At 28.6% G+C, this 21,250-nt stretch overlaps 2 protein-coding genes across 2 annotated transcripts in view; both read right to left on the bottom strand.

The window, feature by feature from the left end:
• Nucleotides 1-123: 123 nt before the first annotated feature.
• LOC145242910 (protocadherin beta-15-like) lies at nt 124-10,912 on the bottom strand. The gene is made up of 4 exons (XM_080106022.1): nt 10,766-10,912; nt 7,372-9,837; nt 6,797-6,953; nt 124-556 (listed from the first exon to the last, which is right to left on the bottom strand). The coding sequence occupies exons 2-4, from the start codon at nt 9,781-9,783 to the stop codon at nt 267-269; spliced, it is 2,859 nt and encodes a 952-aa protein (XP_079962148.1). The 5' UTR covers nt 9,784-9,837; nt 10,766-10,912; the 3' UTR covers nt 124-266.
• A 1,326-nt stretch (nt 10,913-12,238) lies between these two features.
• Nucleotides 12,239-21,250, bottom strand: part of LOC145242744 (protocadherin-16-like) — a 73,726-nt gene continuing 64,714 nt past the window's right edge. The window contains exons 13-15 of the mRNA XM_080105886.1: nt 16,959-19,426; nt 15,307-15,469; nt 12,239-12,658 (exon numbers count right to left, since the gene is read on the bottom strand). Of these exons, the coding sequence (XP_079962012.1) occupies nt 12,375-12,658; nt 15,307-15,469; nt 16,959-19,426 (2,915 nt within the window). The 3' untranslated portion in view covers nt 12,239-12,374. The remainder of the gene's footprint in view (nt 12,659-15,306; nt 15,470-16,958; nt 19,427-21,250) is intronic.

The following is a 21,250-nucleotide window of genomic DNA, read 5'->3' as shown; positions in this document are numbered from 1 at the left end:
ATTTATTTCATATTTTGGAATGAAAAACTTAAATAATTAAAATAAAAAGTAATATTAAAACTAATAAAATATTTTAATATATTTGTTATTATAAATTTATCTTAATTAAATTAATGACGATTATGAATTAATTTAATTTAGGTAACAATTTGAATGGGTATTCAAGGATCATGTGTTTAAGTTAATTTGATTTGAGAAGCAGAGAATGCAGTAGTTTTTTTTAATATAAAAAAATTAAATAATGATAATTAATTTATAAAAAGAATTTAGATAGGTACAGGGGGTAATGGTCTATTGATAGATGACTGACTATCACTTGCAGACACGTTTCTTGGTTGTGAATGTCTACCAGAGGAACTATTTGAGTCACATCCTGAGTAAGGTTTTCTATCTGTAAGAGGGCTGTTCTCATTCATATAGGGTGTATAAAATCCCCTGGCTACTATGGTGGTATCACTTGGGTAGCTGACCGTCTGTCCTAAGGATCTCATCTCTGTGATCTGCTGTTGGTCACTTGGTGAAGAAGAAGCATTACAATACTGCGATGAGTAATTATCTGAAAAGTATGAAACAAACTATTATCAGTTCAACAATTTTATGTTTTCAGACGATAGAGAAAACTAAGTACTCTAAAATAGTACAGACATTACTCAGAAAAAAATGATATATTTATCCTTATTAAATTTGATTTCTCTAATACTTTGCTTTATTTATTAAACCTATGTTAGTTTATAATCAAAAATCATTTTGAATACACATAATCTATTTGTTCTAATATAAAATTATTGTTTAAACATATCAAAATAAATTCCATCTTAATTAGATTTTAGAGATATTTAATTGATAAGCTCAGTGTAAAAATTATTTTCAATAAGGTCTTTTAGCAAATGACATTGTATTACTCAGAAAGAATAAAATCGTGCAAGACCTAAGTGTATTCAGTGATGAGTTTCAAATTTGGGAGATTTGTACAGTTACCCATTAATTATCATTACTCTCAGATTGACTTTAACCTGAAGTGGTAGTACCTGTCAGTCTTATCAATGCATTAAATAGGATTCGTACAATACTAAACTGTATGCAGTTACATATACAACCCTTGAACAAATTATCCATCTTTACCTCACCCAGTCTTTTCTACATTTTTTTCTGTCTACTCTGTTTCCCAAATATTCAACAATTCATCACCTTCCCGAAAATGGCATAATATTTTATCTGATGATCAGGTTCCTATTCGATCAGGTACATTCTGCAGAACTCCAGTTAAGTAAAAACTACCAATTACAGACTGTTTCCAAAATAAATTAATCTACGAACCAATAATATATAAAGTGTATGTATAATTTCAAAATAAAATGATTCAATGATGGATCAGATGCCATAAAATCTAACAACCAACTTATAATATATATATATATATATATATATATATATCGACAAATATAATAAAATTGTTAGAAAGCAAACCATCTATCTGTAGTAATTTATGTCGAACATGATTTGTTAAACTAACGTTTTTTTTAAAGGTATATCATTTTAAACAATTTTATTAAATTAACTAGCAGGGAAACCCGATGTTGGCCGGGATTGAATGAGGAGCAACAAATGTGTTACACTCATATTTTATTGTTAATGAAACTGATGAAATCGCCCATTTTTCAATTAAATCGATTAATTGCCTGCTCTACTTGGGGAACCATAGCACCGGAATGAAGCTTCCCTGCAATGACTTAGTCCACAATACATTGTAGCCTACATTGTACTGTAGAGAACCTACTGTTGATTTTATAAAATTATTTTATATATAATGGCTTGAATTAAAGTTTAAATGCAAGAGTCAAGTATCACAGTTCAATTGTGCTTTAAATAGAAACATTCATTTTGAATACAACTCTGTCATTTAAAAGAACCTACTGATGATTTCATATGCCGGGCCTTTCTATATGTGTGGTGATAATGGCTTGAATTAAAGTATAAAATTAAAAAGTCAAGTATCATGGTTCACTCATGATCTAAACAAAAACATTCATTTCGAACACACTCCTATCATATCAAAGAACCTACTGTTGATTTTATATGCCGGGCCTTTCTGCTTGTGTAATAATAAACCTTCTCAAATGCACTTGTGATGTTAGGTTGTATAAGGTGTTAACTTTAATAAAAATTGCCTGTTCTTCTTTCATCAGATTTCTTTGATTATTGATTATTGATATTTATCAAAGACACTATGATAAAAAACCTATCTGAAAAAATCTGAAAACACTACCAGGTATATATGAAGTACATTTGTATGAATTTTTTTAAAAATTGACCTTGTTGAGTCTATAAGAAATGAATGAATACACACGCGTGCGCACTCTCTCTCTCTCTCTCTCTCTCACACACACACACACACAGAGTTCCTTTTATATAATACTAGATAGATAGACAGATAGATAGATATAATTAGTAAATGATACACTAAGTAATTCAATTAAACTTCACAAAAAAACTGTTTCAAATGAATAGAGAAAAAGAGCTAGTATCCAACAGCTGTTAAGAAAAATACTTCAGCCCATGCATATTTCAATTTTAAAAGAAAAATTTACATGGGATTTAAATTTCAACATTTTCTAAGACGTCTTATCGTTTTCATTGAAAAGAAAAACGCTGATTTTATAATGAGATAATTAATTGGCCATTTAAAAAATTATTTTAAAAAATCCTGTTTCTCCTAAAATAGATTTAAACAAAAATTAAAATAGCCTCAGGATTTCTCTGAGGACAGAAGGATTTCTCTGAGGACAGGAAAGGTATTGATTAAACGATACAAAAAAGTTTTGTAAATAAAACTACACATTCGAGATGTGATTTTATTATGCATAAAAATTGCCTAGGATTGTCTTTTATTTCCTCATCTTTTTCTTAAAATATATTTCCTATATCGATCTGCTGATGAAAACAACCCAGGTTTTTTTCTTATTTAAAAATTAAAACACTTACCAAAAAATAATATAACTAATAAAATGTACAATAATTATCCCTCATTTGTATATTAAAAAGTTTTGTTTAAATAGTTTTATGAAAAAGTTGTGAATTAAAAAAAATCTTGTTAGTAAATAAACAAAACAACTCGATCTATGTTTATTTACAGAATGCTGTGTGTGAAGATCAAGGTAAAGCAACTCTCAATTGAAAGTTGTCTCACTTGTTTCCCTCATCGGCTGGGGTCTTTATACCCTTCTTGGTCTCAAAAATGTAAGTATTTTTTAATAATAAATTAAAAGAAAAGGTAGGAGAAGGGGGGAGGCTCAATGTGTAAAACCCAAACTAGATTGAAATAGATGTCTGGGCAACATTGAGTAAGTATAGCTCATAACATTGACTGATTGGTTCAAATTTTTAATAACTTCCTTAATTTTTCAGATACATGCATGCCATTTTGAGATAATATAAAGGACATAATGGAAATTAATATGCATAAGTTAATTTTTATTATTTTCATTTTCCTTCTTCTTGTCTCATGTTTAAGATTAGATGGTTTGTGAATGACTTCCAACTTTCCCAATCTGTTGCCATTTCACTCTTGTTATCCATCATTCCTTGATGTGATTTCCTCACAGTCTTTGGGCCATCAATGCTAATGTGGGAATGTGTTTTTGGAACATTCCGGATGACTGGTAGCAGGCGAAATGTCTGTACCAATGTAGACATCATTGTGCAACATACTTTCTCATGGAGGTCTACAAAGTTAAACCGGCAACTTTCTCCATTCAATGTGCTGCAGCCAAAATCGTGTTGTTCTTAAATCTCACCATTGATCATGTTTCACAGCAATGCAGAGTACAGATCAAATGCATGTGTTGCATGCTGCCACTTTTGTATATGATTGGATCCTTGCATTTTGTAAAATTGTTGACAGTTGCTTGAAGATTCTTCATGTGGCAGATGTATGTTGTTTTATAGCTGTCTGAGTTTGCCTACTGGAATCAATTATGTTACATTAGTATGTGAATTATTGACTCTTTCAACCTTTACAACAATGTTTCTTTCAATAGGAGTCAGATTTCAACAGATGCTGTAAATGAAATTAAACCTTGAAGTTGCTCCTTTCAAGATCTGTCTTCCACCTGGTAAATGCTGTAACATTTTCCATAACAATATCATCTGTATGCAGAATCTCTCACAGAGCATAATTTTTGCAGGTTTTTGTCAGCTCTTTGAGGACAATTATAAAGAAGAATGTGCTAAGTACTGATCCTTGCTGATCCCATCATTAACTAATATTTTAAAATATTCCCTCCCATCTTTCAGCAATTTTTAGAAGTTTTCTATCATCAGACTTGATACACGACTGTGCAGATATGTCAGAGCTGTTCTTCAGTTCTCTAACAACTTTGTAGATGGCCTTATAGAGCCTTTCAGTTTCATTACGTGACATCTACATACCAGTTTACTCAGTAAACTATAATAAGCTCTATTCTTGTGTCGGATGATATCATGAGCATGACAAAATGCCATTTTATACTTGTTTTTCTCAGTTGGTAGGCCTATTCTCTTCAAGGTTTTGAAAACTATGGCTTTCATCTTTATAGGTTCACTAGTTAATGAATTCCACCACTACAGTTTTGTATAGTTTTTCGCTTCTTCCAAGTATTGTTCTGCAAGTGTCAGTAGTTGCAGCTGTGATGCTTGTTACTAGTTTACTTCAATTATTGTTATTTCTGTTCTCTAGAATTTCCTATTTGGGGTCTATATTGTTGATATGTCTGAGTTTCAGAGTTTCCGATGCTTGATCATTTTAATATGAAAAATGGCATCGCTTAATGAGCAAAATTGAACTCTCATTAGTTACTTTTAACTAAGTAATAGGTGAGAAAGCTTTCATTTTGCTACACTAATTAAGTGATGGATATTTTTTTAAATAAAACTATCACTAATAATAATGGTAACAATTTCGTCCCTTATAATCTTGCAAACTGTTTTATGTTAATATATTTTTTCGGGTTAACACTTCAAAACATTTTGTCCAGTTGAAAAAATGTACGCACATAAAAAAAAACAGTTTGCAAGGTGATAGTGGATCAGTAGTATAAGATGTTGGTTCCTGGACCAAGGGAGAGCATTCATTTTGTCACATGTTCCTGTTGTACGAAAGAACCGTTTATTTTCTAGTTCCTTCTATTTCAACTAAAATTTCAATGCTTTAACATATCTACATAATCCAACTATCTACCTCGCCCCATTATATAATTCTAAATGAAAGCTTGTTATTAATCAGTATACTAGTAATATATAGAAAAAAAGAATTTGTAATTGATCTTTTGTGTTTTGTAAATTTTCTGTGCATTCATTAAATCATATATTTTTGAAATATGATCGTTTGGCCGATAGCATATAGATAAATGTTTACATCAGTGTAATTCCAACCATAAGGGGGAAAAAAAAGTATAACATTCAAAATCTAAAGATATATTTTATGATGAAAAAGATAAATAAAGGGAGATAAAAAACATTTTTTAACTGCAATTCACTAACACTCTTGTTATACATAAATTCAAATTAATCCAACATCTGACTTCTGAAAAAAACAAAACAAAAAAAAACTTTTGAATTTTTATTCAAATGTATAAATATAATTCATAAATATATTGAAAAACTTCTTAAAAATAGCTAAACTTTGAAACTGCGATAAAGTACTCAGATAAGCAAAATTTATTAGTATTTATTATTATATATATACATGTGTGTGTGTGTGTGTGTAAAATATATTTATAAGTATATGCAAATATATATTTACATAAAAAGAAATAGGAAAATATTATCTTGATAATCTTCATTATTAGTTGTTCATTATTTGCTAAGCAAGAAAGTGACTAACATATTATAATGCTCCATTATGTATAATACTATTTGCAAGTATTAAGGTATTAACAGAGAAAATAATCTTCAAGATAGAAAAGATTGTTAACCAAACCAAAGATACTAAATGAACAGAGTAATTTAACAACCACAGAGTTAAACTTACAAGTCAAATTAGTTGTTATTAGTTTTTGTACATTTTATAGGAAAAAAAGGACCATTATATTCTCCTTATTTAGGTATTATATGACAGTTTTATATATACATAAATTCATTAAATCAGTAAAATTTAAAAAAAATGTATATTATTTCAATCCGGTTTTAAAAATATTATCTTTAAAAAATTTAATCACTAAAATGTGAATTTCAATTTCATTAATATGATGTATATATTGAAGGAACTGTCTTTTCCTCAAAAATGTGTCAATACATTTTCTAACATATGAACTGTGCATTTAAATAAACAAAATAATTATGCAATATTGCAATGTAATAATGGACAAGTATACAGCTTTGAAACAGAAAATAATTTTCAATGAATCTCATCCATTCAAATATATTTTATATACTTACTAATGTAATGGTTTAATTTCAAATGGGGAAATAACATCACAAATATGCATATAACTAGAACAAGGCTTTGAAATCAAATGAAAACCTTATTTGAGATAACTTTATAGTAAATACAATTGGAAACTAATACAATTAATTATACAATAATATAATTATATACTTCTCAATATTGTATATAAATATATATAAGTATAATTGTTCCCAACATATTTTTAAAAAATTTTCAATAATATTCACATATAAATAGAATTTGTTTTAAAAATCATCTCCAACATTAAAATGTATATGATAAAAATTTAGCCTGTTTACAAGGCTTAATCCAAAATAATAGTTTATTGATCAAGAAATGTATTTGTTAAAGTATGCAATTCTTCTGACTTACTTGCAATATCTTCAGTTTGTCTTGTATTTCTTTCATTCAAATCTTGTCTATTTTCATGTTGAGGAGACTTACGAGAACTAGAATAATTTTGTAATCTATTTGTCTTCCCATGAGTTCTACTACAATTGGGTGGTAGTGCAATGTCTTGAGCATACATCTGAAAACATTCGAAAGTTAAAAAAAGAAATGAATATTATATCAAGTAAAGAGAACATTTAAATATTCTCAGCAATTAAGATCTATATTTTATTATTGTATAAAGTAAAGAAGAAGAAATATTTAACATTCATGTTATATGATTAAAAGAGTTCATGTATATTACAGTATATGCTTGCAGGAAGTAGATAGTGATGACTAAAATTTATAAAAGTTATTAATGAGATAATAAAACTTTGCCAATCGAGATTTTTTTTTTAGACAATTGCAGCTGTCATTCATACAAAAGAACAAAAAATTAATCAAGACAAAATCTTTTTCGTATATTTATGAGATTAATCAAAAGTTAATCTGTATCAATATAACTTTTTTAATAATTCAGAAAAATATAATTTTGGAAATTACAGCTAATACATTACCTGTGAAAGGGTGTCTGGAGCTGAATCTGGTTTTCTTGCTGGAGATGACAGCATTTGTTGAGCACTTGAGTAAGGATGGGTTTGCATTCTGGGTGTTGGTGGTTGATTGCTTCTTCTTATATCAACTGCATCACTTGTAGGAAGAGCAACATTAGACCAAGGATTGGCTGGGTAAGGAGGACTTATCAAATGTCTCTGACCACTACTCACATATCCGCCTTCTGCTACTGGAACACTTCGAGGATTGCAACAGCGAAGGATACACACTGAGATTGAAGCTGTAATGATCACAGCTATTGTCACTGCTACAGACACAATGATAATTGCTGAAGTCAGGTGGATCTTGTTATCTTTTTTGATGTTAACAGCATTTAACATTTCTGATGTCTTGTTGCTTACGGTCAGTGTCAAATATACAGTAGTTCTGGCTGATAGAACTGGGCTACCACTGTCCTTCACTAGAAACTCCAGCTCATATGAGCCAGCATCTTGTTGGCTTAGGACATGAGTTGAACATAACAAACCAGTGTACTGGTTGATGCTGAATATCTGTTTGCTATTGCCTCTGATTATTTCATATTTTAGAAATGCATTCTCTTGACTGTCACTGTCTGATGCCTTTATCTGGCTGATGTTCTTTGTATGATGCGGGTAATATGTTACATCCATATTATAAGGATTAACACTGGGAAATGTGAAATATGGAGCATTATCATTTTCATCTCTCACCTTAACAATCACATTCACTGTGTTATTCAATGATGGACTTCCTTTGTCTTTTACAAACACTTCAAAATTATAAGTATCTTGAAACTCATGGTCTAAAGACATAATTGAAGAGATTAATCCATTTTCAGTGATTCGAAATGGTACAAATTGTTTATTGGTGCTCACTAAAGAAAAAGACAGTTTACCTCCAAGTCCCAAGTCTGGATCTGTGGCATTGATTGTGCCAATAGGAATTTTCGATCTCTGGTTTTCATCAATGAAGAATTTAAATAATTGTTTAGAAAATTGTGGCTGTTCATCATTCACATCCATCACTTGGACTGAAAATCTGCTTTCACTTTCAAGAGGAGGATTTCCTTTATCCTCACAACTGATCCTAATGTCATGGTGATCTTCACTCTCTCGGTCCACTGGTTTCTTTACAATTACTTGATATTTCTTTGTATCCAGACTTTGGAGTTGAAACTTATTATGATCAAGAGTACAAGTAACATCTCCATTTTGTCCAAGATCTGGATCTGTAACTTTCACATATGCAATAAAACTTCCAACCTTAATATCTTCTGAAATTTTCATAAATTTGTCACCAGATGTTGAGGCAAAATTGATATTTATAGTTGGCGCATTGTTCTGTTCATTGATCACATTTACTTGAACCATTACTAGAGAGCTTAATGGAGGATTGCCTCCATCAGAAGCTTTAACATAAAGTTTATATTTCAATTTTTGTCCAGTTGTAAATTTTTTCACTAGAAAAATTTCTCCAGTTTCTGATTTTAAATCAAAATGAGTTTTAGCAATATCTGATGTTTTTGAACTGAAATGATATAATATTTGACCATTTTTGCCAGAATCTAAATCTTTTGCAGATAGAGTAGTAATAGGCAAAACAGCATCTGGTTTGTTTTTAATTGAAACATTATAAACATTTTCAGAAAAAACTGGGAAATTATCATTCACATCAATTACAGTGATTTGAACATTTAACCTCGCTTGTTTTGAAGGATTGCCACCATCTTTTGCAATTACTTCAATTTGATATAAACTTTTGATTTCTCTATCAAGTTTTTCCTCCAAATTCAAAGCTAATTGAGATGTTCCATCAACACTTTTTGAAACAAATAATGTAAATGGTTCTGTTTTTTTCTTTTTCAACTCATAGGTAATTTGAGCATTCAAAATTCCAATATCTCTATCTACAGCATGAGGTATTAACCTCTTCACCCCTCTTCCATCATCTTCATCAAATTGAATATTAATTTGCTTATCTGGGAACTCAGGTTGATGGTCATTTACATCTTTAATGATAACTTTGATTTCTAATAATTTAATGAATGTGGATGCCTTTTTCACAGCAACATCAACCATTTGAAAACATTCTACATTATATGTACAAAGTGATTCAGCATCCAGTGTTTGTGCAGTGTATAGTTTTCCTGTATTCTTAGAGACACGGAATAATGGAGTACTGCCAACACCTTCTTGTAATAAACTGAATGTAATAGACCTGTAATCACTGGAGTCAATATTTTCCATGATATTTGAATCAACTGCAATATTTCCCAAGTAAGTATTTGAACTTTTACCTTCTTCAGTTGTGTAAGTAAGATCAATGCATACAGATCCATGTAGAGTTAATAGTAGAATGTATGTTGGCAATAATGTGTTTACTAATAGCAACATTTTGGTGTAACAATCCTATTTACGTTATTGTAAAATAGGAAACCCCCAGTTCATCTGAAAGAAAAAAAGACATTGCTTTTGGTTCAAGATTTTAATTTTTCAATTTATTTATAGATATTATCAGCAGAAAAACATCAACTCATCTTCCAGAAATATAAATAATTTCATTTTTGAATAAATAACAAAACTCAGTAAGAAATATCAGTGATAAAATATCTACATTGATACTATGTCATTTTCATTTAAAGGTAAAGCAGATTTAATTCACACATGATGCAAAATATGTGACCTATTTTAATTATATTTCTTATTGTTTTTATCATTTTAATTGTTGCTTGAAGTAATATTTTCATTGAATTTGCATCCATTTACAAATTATACTAAAAATAATCTTTAAATCAGAAAACTTATTTTAATTCTTGTTAAACAAATTCTGATAGCAGTTAAAAAAAAACTGAGTTTAATATTTGATTAAAATAAGAAAAAATTCGATGTTAATATAAGCAGTAACATTTTAGATACAGTTATAATTTTCAATGGTTGAAAGATTAAATTATAATAAAATATAAAAAATTGCATATAAATAGCCGGATTTATTTTCTAATTTATGATACGAAAAATAGTTGTTATAAGAAAATAAAGTTTATACAATTATTATATACACATGATATAACTATGAAGAAAACAAGAAAAACGTTAAAATCACGACTTTCTTTTGTGATAACATAACACATTAGAATAAGAATAAAAAGTCAATGAAAATAATATTTTTTATGATTAAAAATATATGATAATTGAGACAAGATCTAAAATAAAATCAAAATACAAAGAAAAGAGTGAAAAACAAAGAAAAGTATTTCTAAGTAGTTAATCTTCTAACAATAGCAATGGCGTCCTGTATATTTGACAAAATGCATTCATCATCAAACCACACATATTTTAGAAATAAACAATTATAGAGAATTGAGGGAAATAAACTTACCTTAGAAATAAATTCTAGTAGGATTTATGGTAAAATGCTGATTTCATCACAAAAAATATTAATTTTTCCAATTGCTTTTATTTTGTCTCATCCAAGAGTATGGTCTGTATGAGGGGGTAACCAGCAGTCCTACTTTGTGTGCTTTGTGTGTAATGGCTGCTGCTTATTTCCTGTTAGTTATATCTTTATGTTTTGGCAGTAAATAAATTAAAACTTGAGTCTTATAATAAAATATCATTTTTTAATTCAAGATCATTTAGTAAATAATGACAAAATAGATATCTAAAGAAAAAATTAATCATACCTAAAAATAAAATTTGTTTTCAAAAAATTTAGACATTAATTCGTCCATTAGTAATTTTTTTCTTCCTCCATTCCTTACTTGAGTAGAGCTAAAACAATTTTCTCGCATTCATACATTTTGTTATTTGTTTTTACAATTCGCAAAATAAAAAAGTAGTTAACTTTTTATCAAACATTATATATAAAAAAGTTTTAATATCTTAATAATAAGTATGCAATTGATAAGTATTTTATGTTTTATCAATATTTTATTTTATTTATACATATATTTTTATAAAATTTTATAATGAAAGGAAAAACTAAAATGATCTTGAAATCAGTAAACAAATGAATAAATATTTGAAAATAAATGTTGAACTCCATTGTTTAGTTTAAGTTTTGAGTTAATGTTTGTTTATGTATGATATTATGAAAAACTATGGTTATATTTTTAAATGATACCATAATCTATTATTATACTGAATGCGAGATATTCAACGTTTGGTCTTTAAGGAGTTTTCCTATATGTTTAATATGACAAAATATATGCTAAAGTATTATTTAGTTCTCAGATTAAGTTATATATGAAAACAAAAATTGTTTTAATTGTTCTAATTAGTTATAATTCACAATTAAGTGAAAAAGCTGATCTATTTCTTTCTTAATTATGCATTTCTCTTGCCCCTCTCACTAATATTTCTTATTTTCTCTGTAAGCATTTAGAGTAAGAGTAACTTTCTTTATTCATCATAGTCATCTAATTTACATATTTTTCTATATATACCACTAATGCATATCTAAATTAGATGGCTAAATAATAAGTCTATTTACTTCTCTCTAAGAATAATAGATAATAATAATGATACTTTGATATAATAATAAGAAAGAGAAAAAGAGGAAAGAAAAAAGAAGAATGATATAGAAATAAAAAGATTATTTTTAGTTATTTATACAATAAGGATGTCTTAAAACATGTGTCACAGTTTATGAATTTTAGAATTAAATTAATATAAAATAAATAATGGTACTGATTGTAAACCAACACTTCACAGGTATTTCTATTTTTTATACAATTTTCCATATTATCTAGAAAATTTACAGTTGAAAATATTAATTATTATATGATTATAAAGACTAAATAATTACATTTATCTTACAATCTAATTTTCATATTCTATTTTAGTATTTATGAAAAGTTTTCTGCGAAATATTTTGGGGGTGAGTCATGTGATCTAGATTACAAAATGTGACATTAGTTTAATACATACATTTGCTGAATGAATGCCAAAATTAAAGTTTAGACTATTATTTTCTAGATGTAGAGGGGTTACTGTGGTACAGGTGGCAGGGGTCTATTAACAGAAGATTGACTATCACTAGCAGACACAGTCCTCGATTGTGAATGCCTACCAACAGGGCTGCTAATATCAGCACCTAAATATGATTTTCCATCAGTTAGTGGGCTATTTTCATTCATATAAGGTGTATAAAAACCTCTTGCCACTATTGTAGTATCACTAGGGTAACTGACAACTTGTCCCAAGGATCTCATCTCTGTGGTCTGGTCGTTTTTTGATGGTGGCGGATTACAATATTGTGATGGGTATATCTCTAAAAAAAGAAATAAGAAAAAGGCATTGTCATGAACGTCTAACATTTGTGATCATTTATGAACAATTTTTTAAATTCTTGCATTTATGATATACTCATAATCTCTATAGTGAGTAAATTATGAGACAAACTTTTTCTCTGATTTTATTTCTTGCATCTACATGACTTACACATTAATATTTTTATTTACAACTAATCCAAAATTTATTGTAATAAAAATGCAATAGCATGAAATAAATAAAATGTTTTTCATTTCATTATGAAATTAATTCACCATAATTCATTTTGTTAAAAAACAAAATCAATCATTTAAATTTTTTTAATTAGTTGAAAAAACGAGAATGAATTACTTTTAACCTTTCAGAATTTGAAGGAAATTTGAAAGTATTTAAACTGTCAAATGGAAAGCTATTTTTTACTTTAAAATTCTCAGTAAATCCCCATGTATTAAATATTATAATGCATGTTATAATGCATGTTAAAAATAAAAAAGAAAGTATTTAAATAAGAAAATAAAGAAAAAGCAAACAGCAAGATCATGTGAAAGGAGATATGCAAATAAAGAGAAAGTCACTTCAATAAGAAAATTATAACACTATCCCCCACTTGAAACAATGGAATAAAATAATAGTTTTGGAAACTATTTACATTCAATAATTTAATAAATAGAGATTAAAAAACATTCATAATAAAACTGCTTACAGTTTTATAACAATTTGGTTCAATTAATAATTTAATGACCAATCAATACCATAAGAAAATTCAACTCTCAAAATACTCATTAAAATAATAATTAGGTGGAAAAGACCAACAGCATCATTTAAAGTTATAAGACTCACAAACACAGTTAGCAATATTATAGAAATATTACACAATGTACAAACTAAAGTTATGAAATGTGAAACTGTTATTACTATTGTATGAATTATCCAAACAAGCAAGAAAAAGTCTTTCTAGATTAAAGCAATTTTTATTTTGGGGAGCTCAATTTCCTCACATTAAAAACTGACCTTGTGTTTAACTTTAGCCTCAAAGAAAAACAAGTAAATAAGGACTAGTATTCCTTCAATTATATTTAAGGAAGCGCCAGCTTAATATTCATGAATGAAACAGTAAAGATGAATATGCTAGTTAAAAATAGTGACTAAATAATTTTAAAAAATTTGTTTTTAAAATAGCTTTTAAAGAATTTAATGAAATTGGGAATTGTCTTCTTGGCATAAAGCATAAAAACACATAATATTTCTATGTTAAAACATTAATATATATTTTTGTAACATCCTGACAATATCAACAGCTTCTACCACGATCGTATTGATCTTCAATAAAAGTTTGAACTAAACTTTGACCTCTTGCTTCCATATTCTCATGTTTGTAATGTAACAATGCATTAGTGGTTGTACATAGTAGAGAGCGAATAGCATGTAAAACATCCTGTAGAACGTCCTGCCAAGCGTTAATAGATAACCATTGAGATTCCAAAGCTAAGAAGATAGTGTTCCATATAATTCTATTACAGCGCTCACATTGGCTGTTACTTCTTGAGTTATAAGCAGTAGTTTTACTGGATCTAATCTCAAGTCATAGAAGAAATTGTTTGAATTCTCCCGACATAAACGAAGTTCCCTGATTGAAATGAATAAATGAGGGAAATTTGAAGATAGAGAAAACAGTCATCAGGCAGTGTATCGTGGTTTGAGAAGAGCAATCATGACAAGGGAAAATGAAAGGAAATTGACTATATTCGTTGACAACAGCAAGTATGTAATGGCAACCTGATGAGGATACCGGAAAAGGTTCTTTGTAATCAACAGAAAGACGCTGAAATGGGGCAGTAGAACGGATAAGAATATGATTAGGGGAATTAAGAAATTGGAGTTTTTTTGTTGGCATTGATTGGATATAGCATATTTTGTGACCTTACAAAATGCCAAAAAGCGTTGTACTTCAGGATGTATTAAAGAATTATGAATTGATTTTAGTTCCTCCAAGGAAGAAATAGCAATACCACATGATCACGATAACGTATCAATGACAACATTTTCATTCCCAGTGTTTTATATCATATGAAAAAGGAAGAACTCATTGTCCCATTGTAGACGTGTTGAAAGTAGATGTCTTGCATGGATAACGTTGGGAAGCTTGTTAACAGATTTTGGTAGTTTGATGGCATGTTCAAACTCAGAACAACCCTCAATAACGTTAATAACTGTAGCAGAAATATTTAGATAAAGGACTAAGTTTATCTGGATTTAAATGCTCAATGGTAGACAAATAGTAATTAAATTTTCAGTACTATAGTTTCTAAAATTTGCTAGTCTGAAGGTTTGCAGAAGATATGTTGAATAATTTTATCCATGAGATAAAATTAGGTGGAAACAAATTCAGTTCAATAAATTGAAATGTAATAAAGACGCAAGACGAAATACCTTTTCCCAAGGCTTTATTCAACTGAATTTTACAACGACAAATGTGGCAAGTGGCCAGGAAAGCATGTTAATAAAATGAATAAAAGAAAGTTTTCAAATAAGAAAAAAAAAAGAAAAAGCAAATGGCAAGATTATGTGAGAGGAGATATGCAAATAAAGAGAACGTCACTTCAATAAGAAAGTTATAAGAAAATTATAACAATTTTTCTTATCACTTACCAGACACATTCTCAGTTTGTAATGATTCTGCATCACTTAAACCTTGTCTATCATCATTATGAGAAGACTTTATTGAACTTCTGCTGGAATAATCTTGCATTCTGGTTGTTCTTTTCTTGTTTCTATCACTACTAGACGGTAATGCTACATCCTGAACATACATCTAATGGAAAGAGAAATAAGCATTAGAAATATTGGAATAATACATAAGTTTTTATAGGTACAACATTTAAATATAAAATAAAACAACACCAACAGAATTTGACATATTCTGAGAAATTTTTGTCATGGACTTTCACCAGATAATATGTCTAATAGTTAAATTTGAAAAAAATAGACGAAGGAACAACATATTTATATTAAATAAAAGATGAGGAATAAAAGTTATATATAACAGAACAATATAGAACAATCATCAGAACAATAAGGAAAAATAAAAGGGGGAAATAAAGACGAAAGAAACCTCTTTAGACCATGGCATTTTGAAGCTAAATGCTTATATGAAAAATAAGAAACAAATAAAAACAACACATATCACTAAAGGATTTCATTTGTTCTTCAAGAAAAGAAAAAAGAAAGAAAAACGTACAGGATTTATTTCTCATAGAAATAAAAATTGGTTAACTACCCTAAAACACTAGAAGGCCCTGAAATTTGGGATTATTTTACATTAAATTTTTATACTAAATTTATGTATATATTTTTTTCTTTTCTGCAAGTTTTTCAGGGTATTCATATGTAATTGCCTAAAAAAATAAGAATCACATATTTTGGGGAAGCGGTTATGTGTGATTTAGTGGATAGTATTAATCTACAATAAGACCAGAGAAATCTTCTAATATATTTACTTTGTAACAGTTTTACTATTAGATTCCAGTTTCGTGTATATAAAATGTATTACAATTAAACTTTTAAGTTCTATATTTTTTATAAAATATCCAACCATACAAGACATAAAAGTAGTCATAACTTCCTCATTTTTACTCAGTGTAAAAAGTTTTAAAAGATTCTTTCTCAGATAATCAAGCTCTTTATATATATATATATATATATATATATATATATATATATATATATATATATATATATATATATATATGCCATTGCTATTTGGGTGTACTTTTCACAATTAAGTCTAAGTGTGTTTTGTCACACTCAGGAATCTTTCTGTCAAACTCATGAATATAAACCCACATTAAGCCATTTCACTATGGATAAAGATGCAAAGTAATAATCAGTTCTAAGTGACAGTTTCCTGGAACTTGAAAATGAAATCCTCAGTATGAGCAATATTAAGAATAGAATTATGTATTGCTTCAGACTTCTAACAGATCATGGCTTATCAAACAAGAGAAGAAAGGTAACTCCATGAATTAAATAAAGAGTTCAATTTGAAGTTTCATACAGATTTCTATTTTGACAGAAAGATTCTTAATTACGACAAAACATATTTGAAGAATGTTAGAGATTGCATTGGTCGAAACATTGGGAGAATAACATCGAAGATGAGAAGAGTAGTCTGAATAACCAAAATATTACAAATTATTAGTCCTCATTTCTAAAAATTCTAAACATAATAGGTTTTTATGTATAAAAACATTGATATTAGAAAACACTTATAACATCAAATTAAATCAATTCCAATATATTACCTGTGATACTGAATCCATAGTTGGCTGTAGTTTTGGTGCTTGAGATGACAGCATTTGTTGAGCACTTGAGTAAGGATGGGTTTGCATTCTGGGTGTTGGTGGTTGACTGCTTCTTCTCATATCAACTGCATCACTTGTAGGAAGAGCAACATTAGACCAAGGATTGGCTGGGTAAGGAGGACTTATCAAATGTCTCTGACCACTACTCACATATCCACCCTCTGCTACTGGAACACTTCGAGGATTGCAACAGCGAAGGATACACACTGAGATTGAAGCTGTAATGATCACAGCTATTGTCACTGCTACAGACACAATGATAATTGCTGAAGTCAGGTGGATCTTATTATCTTTTTTGATGTTAACAGCATTTAACATTTCTGATGTCCTGTTGCTTACGGTCAGTGTTAAATATACAGTAGTTCTGGCTGATAGAACTGGGCTACCACTGTCCTTTACTAGAAACTCCAGCTCATATGAGCCAGCATCTTGTTGGCTTAGGACATGAGTTGAACATAACAAACCAGTGTACTGGTTGATGCTGAATATCTGTTTGCTATTGCCTCTGATTATTTCATATTTTAGAAATGCATTCTCTTGACTGTCACTGTCTGATGCCTTTATCTGGCTGATGTTCTTTGTATGATGCGGATAATATGTTACATCCATATTATAAGGATTAACACTGGGAAATGTGAAATATGGAGCATTATCATTTTCATCTCTCACCTTAACAATCACATTCACTGTGTTATTCAATGATGGACTTCCTTTGTCTTTTACAAACACTTCAAAATTATAAGTATCTTGAAACTCATGGTCTAAAGACATAATTGAAGAGATTAATCCATTTTCAGTGATTCGAAATGGTACAAATTGTTTATTGGTGCTCACTAAAGAAAAAGACAGTTTACCTCCAAGTCCCAAGTCTGGATCTGTGGCATTGATTGTGCCAATAGGAATTTTCGATCTCTGGTTTTCATCAATGAAGAATTTAAATAATTGTTTAGAAAATTGTGGCTGTTCATCATTCACATCCATCACTTGGACTGAAAATCTGCTTTCACTTTCAAGAGGAGGATTTCCTTTATCCTCACAACTGATCCTAATGTCATGGTGATCTTCACTCTCTCTGTCCACTGGTTTCTTTACAATTACTTGATATTTCTTTGTATCCAGACTTTGGAGTTGAAACTTATTGTGATCAAGAGTACAAGTAACATCTCCATTTTGTCCAAGATCTGGATCTGTAACTTTCACATATGCAATAAAACTTCCAACCTTAATATCTTCTGAAATTTTCATAAATTTGTCACCAGATGTTGAGGCAAAATTGATATTTATAGTTGGCGCATTGTTCTGTTCATTAATCACATTCACTTGAATCATGGCCAGAGAACTTAATGGAGGATTGCCTCCATCAGAAGCTTTAACATAAAGTTTATATTTCAGTTTTTGCCCAGTTGTAAATTTCTTCACTAGAAAAATTTCTCCAGTTTCTGAGTTTAAATCAAAATGAGTTTTAGAAACGTCTGATGTTTTTGAACTGAAACTGTATGAGATTTTGCCATTTTCTCCAGAGTCTAAATCCTTTGCTGATAAGCTAGTCAGAGGCAAAGCAGCATCAGGTTTATTCTTGATTGAAATATTATAAGAATTTTCAGAAAACACTGGAGAATTATCATTCACATCAGTTACAGTTATATGAACGTAAAGAGTACTTTCTTTTGGGGGAGAACCTCCATCTTTTGCAATTACTTCAATCTTATAAAAAATTTTAATTTCTCTATCAAGCTTTTTCTCTAGATTTATCGCTAATTGTGATGTTCCATCAACACTTTTTGAAATAAATAAAGTAAAAGGTTCATTTTCTTTATTTTTTAAATGATAAGTAATCTGGGAATTAATAGTTCCAACATCTCGATCAAATGCATTTGGAATTAAACGTTTTGACCCTTGTGTAGATTCTTCTGAAAATTTTATGTTGACTTGTTTATCTGGGAACTCAGGTTGATGGTCATTTACATCTTTAATAATAACTCTGATTTCAATTAATTTCATAAAAGTTGCTGCTTTCTTTACAGCAATATCAACCATTTGAAAACATTCTACATTATAAGTACAAAGTGATTCAGCATCCAATGTTTGAGCAGTGTACAGTTTTCCTGTATTCTTTGAAACACGGAATAACTGAGTACTGCCTGCAATACTTCCTTGCAATAAACTGAATGAAATCAATTTATTGTCTTTAGAATCAATATTTTCCATGATATTTGAATCAACTGCAATATTTCCTAAATATGTATTTGGACTTTTTCCTTCTTCAATAATGTAGGTAAGGTCTGTACATAAACAACCTTGTAAAGCAGACAGAACAATAAAAGTTATGTGTAGCATCATCATTACTGTATATTTATAACTCATTTGTTTTGATTGTAGATGTGTTTCTGATGAATTGTTTACTGTTTCTGAAATCAAAAATAATTATGAAATTTTTTAGCTAATTTTTGAAAAGATTATTTAATTTTTTACAAGGTACTCGCATTTTTTAAGTTCAGATTTTCAATATGACAAAAACAACAACATTAACAGATATTCTCAGCTATTTGTAAAAAGTAGTTCTATTTTTTTTACTTAAAATATTTTTTCCATGCATTAAAAACGTATTCATTTTGCATATTAATTCAACAAATAATCACTTTTATATTTTAAGTACATTAATATGTACACAATTCCCTGGACTCTTTTAATAGTTCACTTATTATAAAGGATGTTTGATAGCATTCTATAACCGAAACCAGGTCTTATTTCTCAATGATTTATTTTTAATCAGAAAATGAAATGATATATTTTTTCATATTAGTGCTGTTGTTATTATTATAGGCACACTAAATTGGATATTTTTTAAACAAATTCTTTCAGGAGGACATATTAATATAGAATAATTATCATATAAAAGTAACAAATGATTATTATTAGAGTAAATGGGACGTTTGATTTTTATAAAAATTTAAACAAAAATATTTTAATAAATAATTTCCTGAGATTATTAAATTCTCATTTCATCATTATAAATATAAGGAACACCTTTAAGTATAAATTTTAAAAATAATTAAAAAGATGGAGAAATATTAATATATATATTTTTAAAAATATTAGACATTTTTTCACAGAGGAAAGTGCATGTACCTGCCAGTAAGAACATTCATAATGTATTATCTACATTTGTTAACTTTATTTCAATTACATAAACAAATACCGCACATTGGGCGAATTGTGCCAAGTCCAGGGTAATTGCGCCAACTAACTAAAAGTGCTCTTTTGGCAACCACGCATATAAAAAACACTTTTTTTAGTTGGCACAATTACCCCCGGATTTGGCACAATTACCCCAAAGTATGGTAATTATAATGAAGTCTATTGTTAGTGCTTTTGTAGGTGAGGGGGGGACTCAATAATTAATATTAAATTCCATTGTTTACATTTCATCTACTTTAATCACTATATTTTCATTAAATTTTCCCTTGAAAAATGTTATTTTAGTTAATTTTATATTCTCTAAAATGTAAATAAATACTATCTAATAAGAAAATCTAAGTTTCTGAAATGAAATAGACCCTATAGAATACAAATTAAATTTTGCATTGAGAGAAAAACAAAATTAAAAAGAAACAGTTCTGTTAATATAATGTGCATAAAATTTTAAATAACTGAGTTAAAAGATATATTTTTAAATCATATTGTTTAATTTATTAAAGTAATAGTTTTTGATTCAGAAAAAATATTCAATATCGTTTGTTTTGAAAAACGACTGTAAAACTTAAAACTAGAGAAACTAGAAAAATTGTAATGAATTTTACATTTTAATAAATTGTTTGTGTTTGATATGCTAAATTTTCAAGATTACTTATTTTTCATTTTTTTTCTCACACTTAAAGAAAGCATAAATTTCTTAATTCATCACGTCAAAATATGATCCTAAACTGATGCTATAATTGTAGTATTCTGTCTTTTTTCAATAACAGCTTGTTAAAAATAGTACATTTAAGAGAAATATGAAACATATTTCAGTTTTTTCATGGAACAAAAAATGATATATTTAACACTGAAACATGTTAACTACAATGCATTAATATAACAAGCAAAATTTAGTAGCATAAAAATGATGAATAAAATAAATGAAACAAAGGCAGCGTTTTTTTAACGATTACTCTGATAAATAATGACAGTAATGTATTAAGTATAAACAGAATGCTTTTTAATTGCTTTAAAGAGCTTAAAAATTAGTAATA

The sequence above is a fragment of the Euprymna scolopes genome, chromosome 21, assembly GCF_053919585.1.
Source record: "Euprymna scolopes isolate OS-2025 chromosome 21, ASM5391958v1, whole genome shotgun sequence".
In the NCBI taxonomy this organism is placed as follows: domain Eukaryota; kingdom Metazoa; phylum Mollusca; class Cephalopoda; order Sepiida; family Sepiolidae; genus Euprymna; species Euprymna scolopes.
The sequence above is the reverse complement of the archived record's forward strand: the minus strand, read 5'-3'. Positions and strand labels throughout refer to the sequence as shown.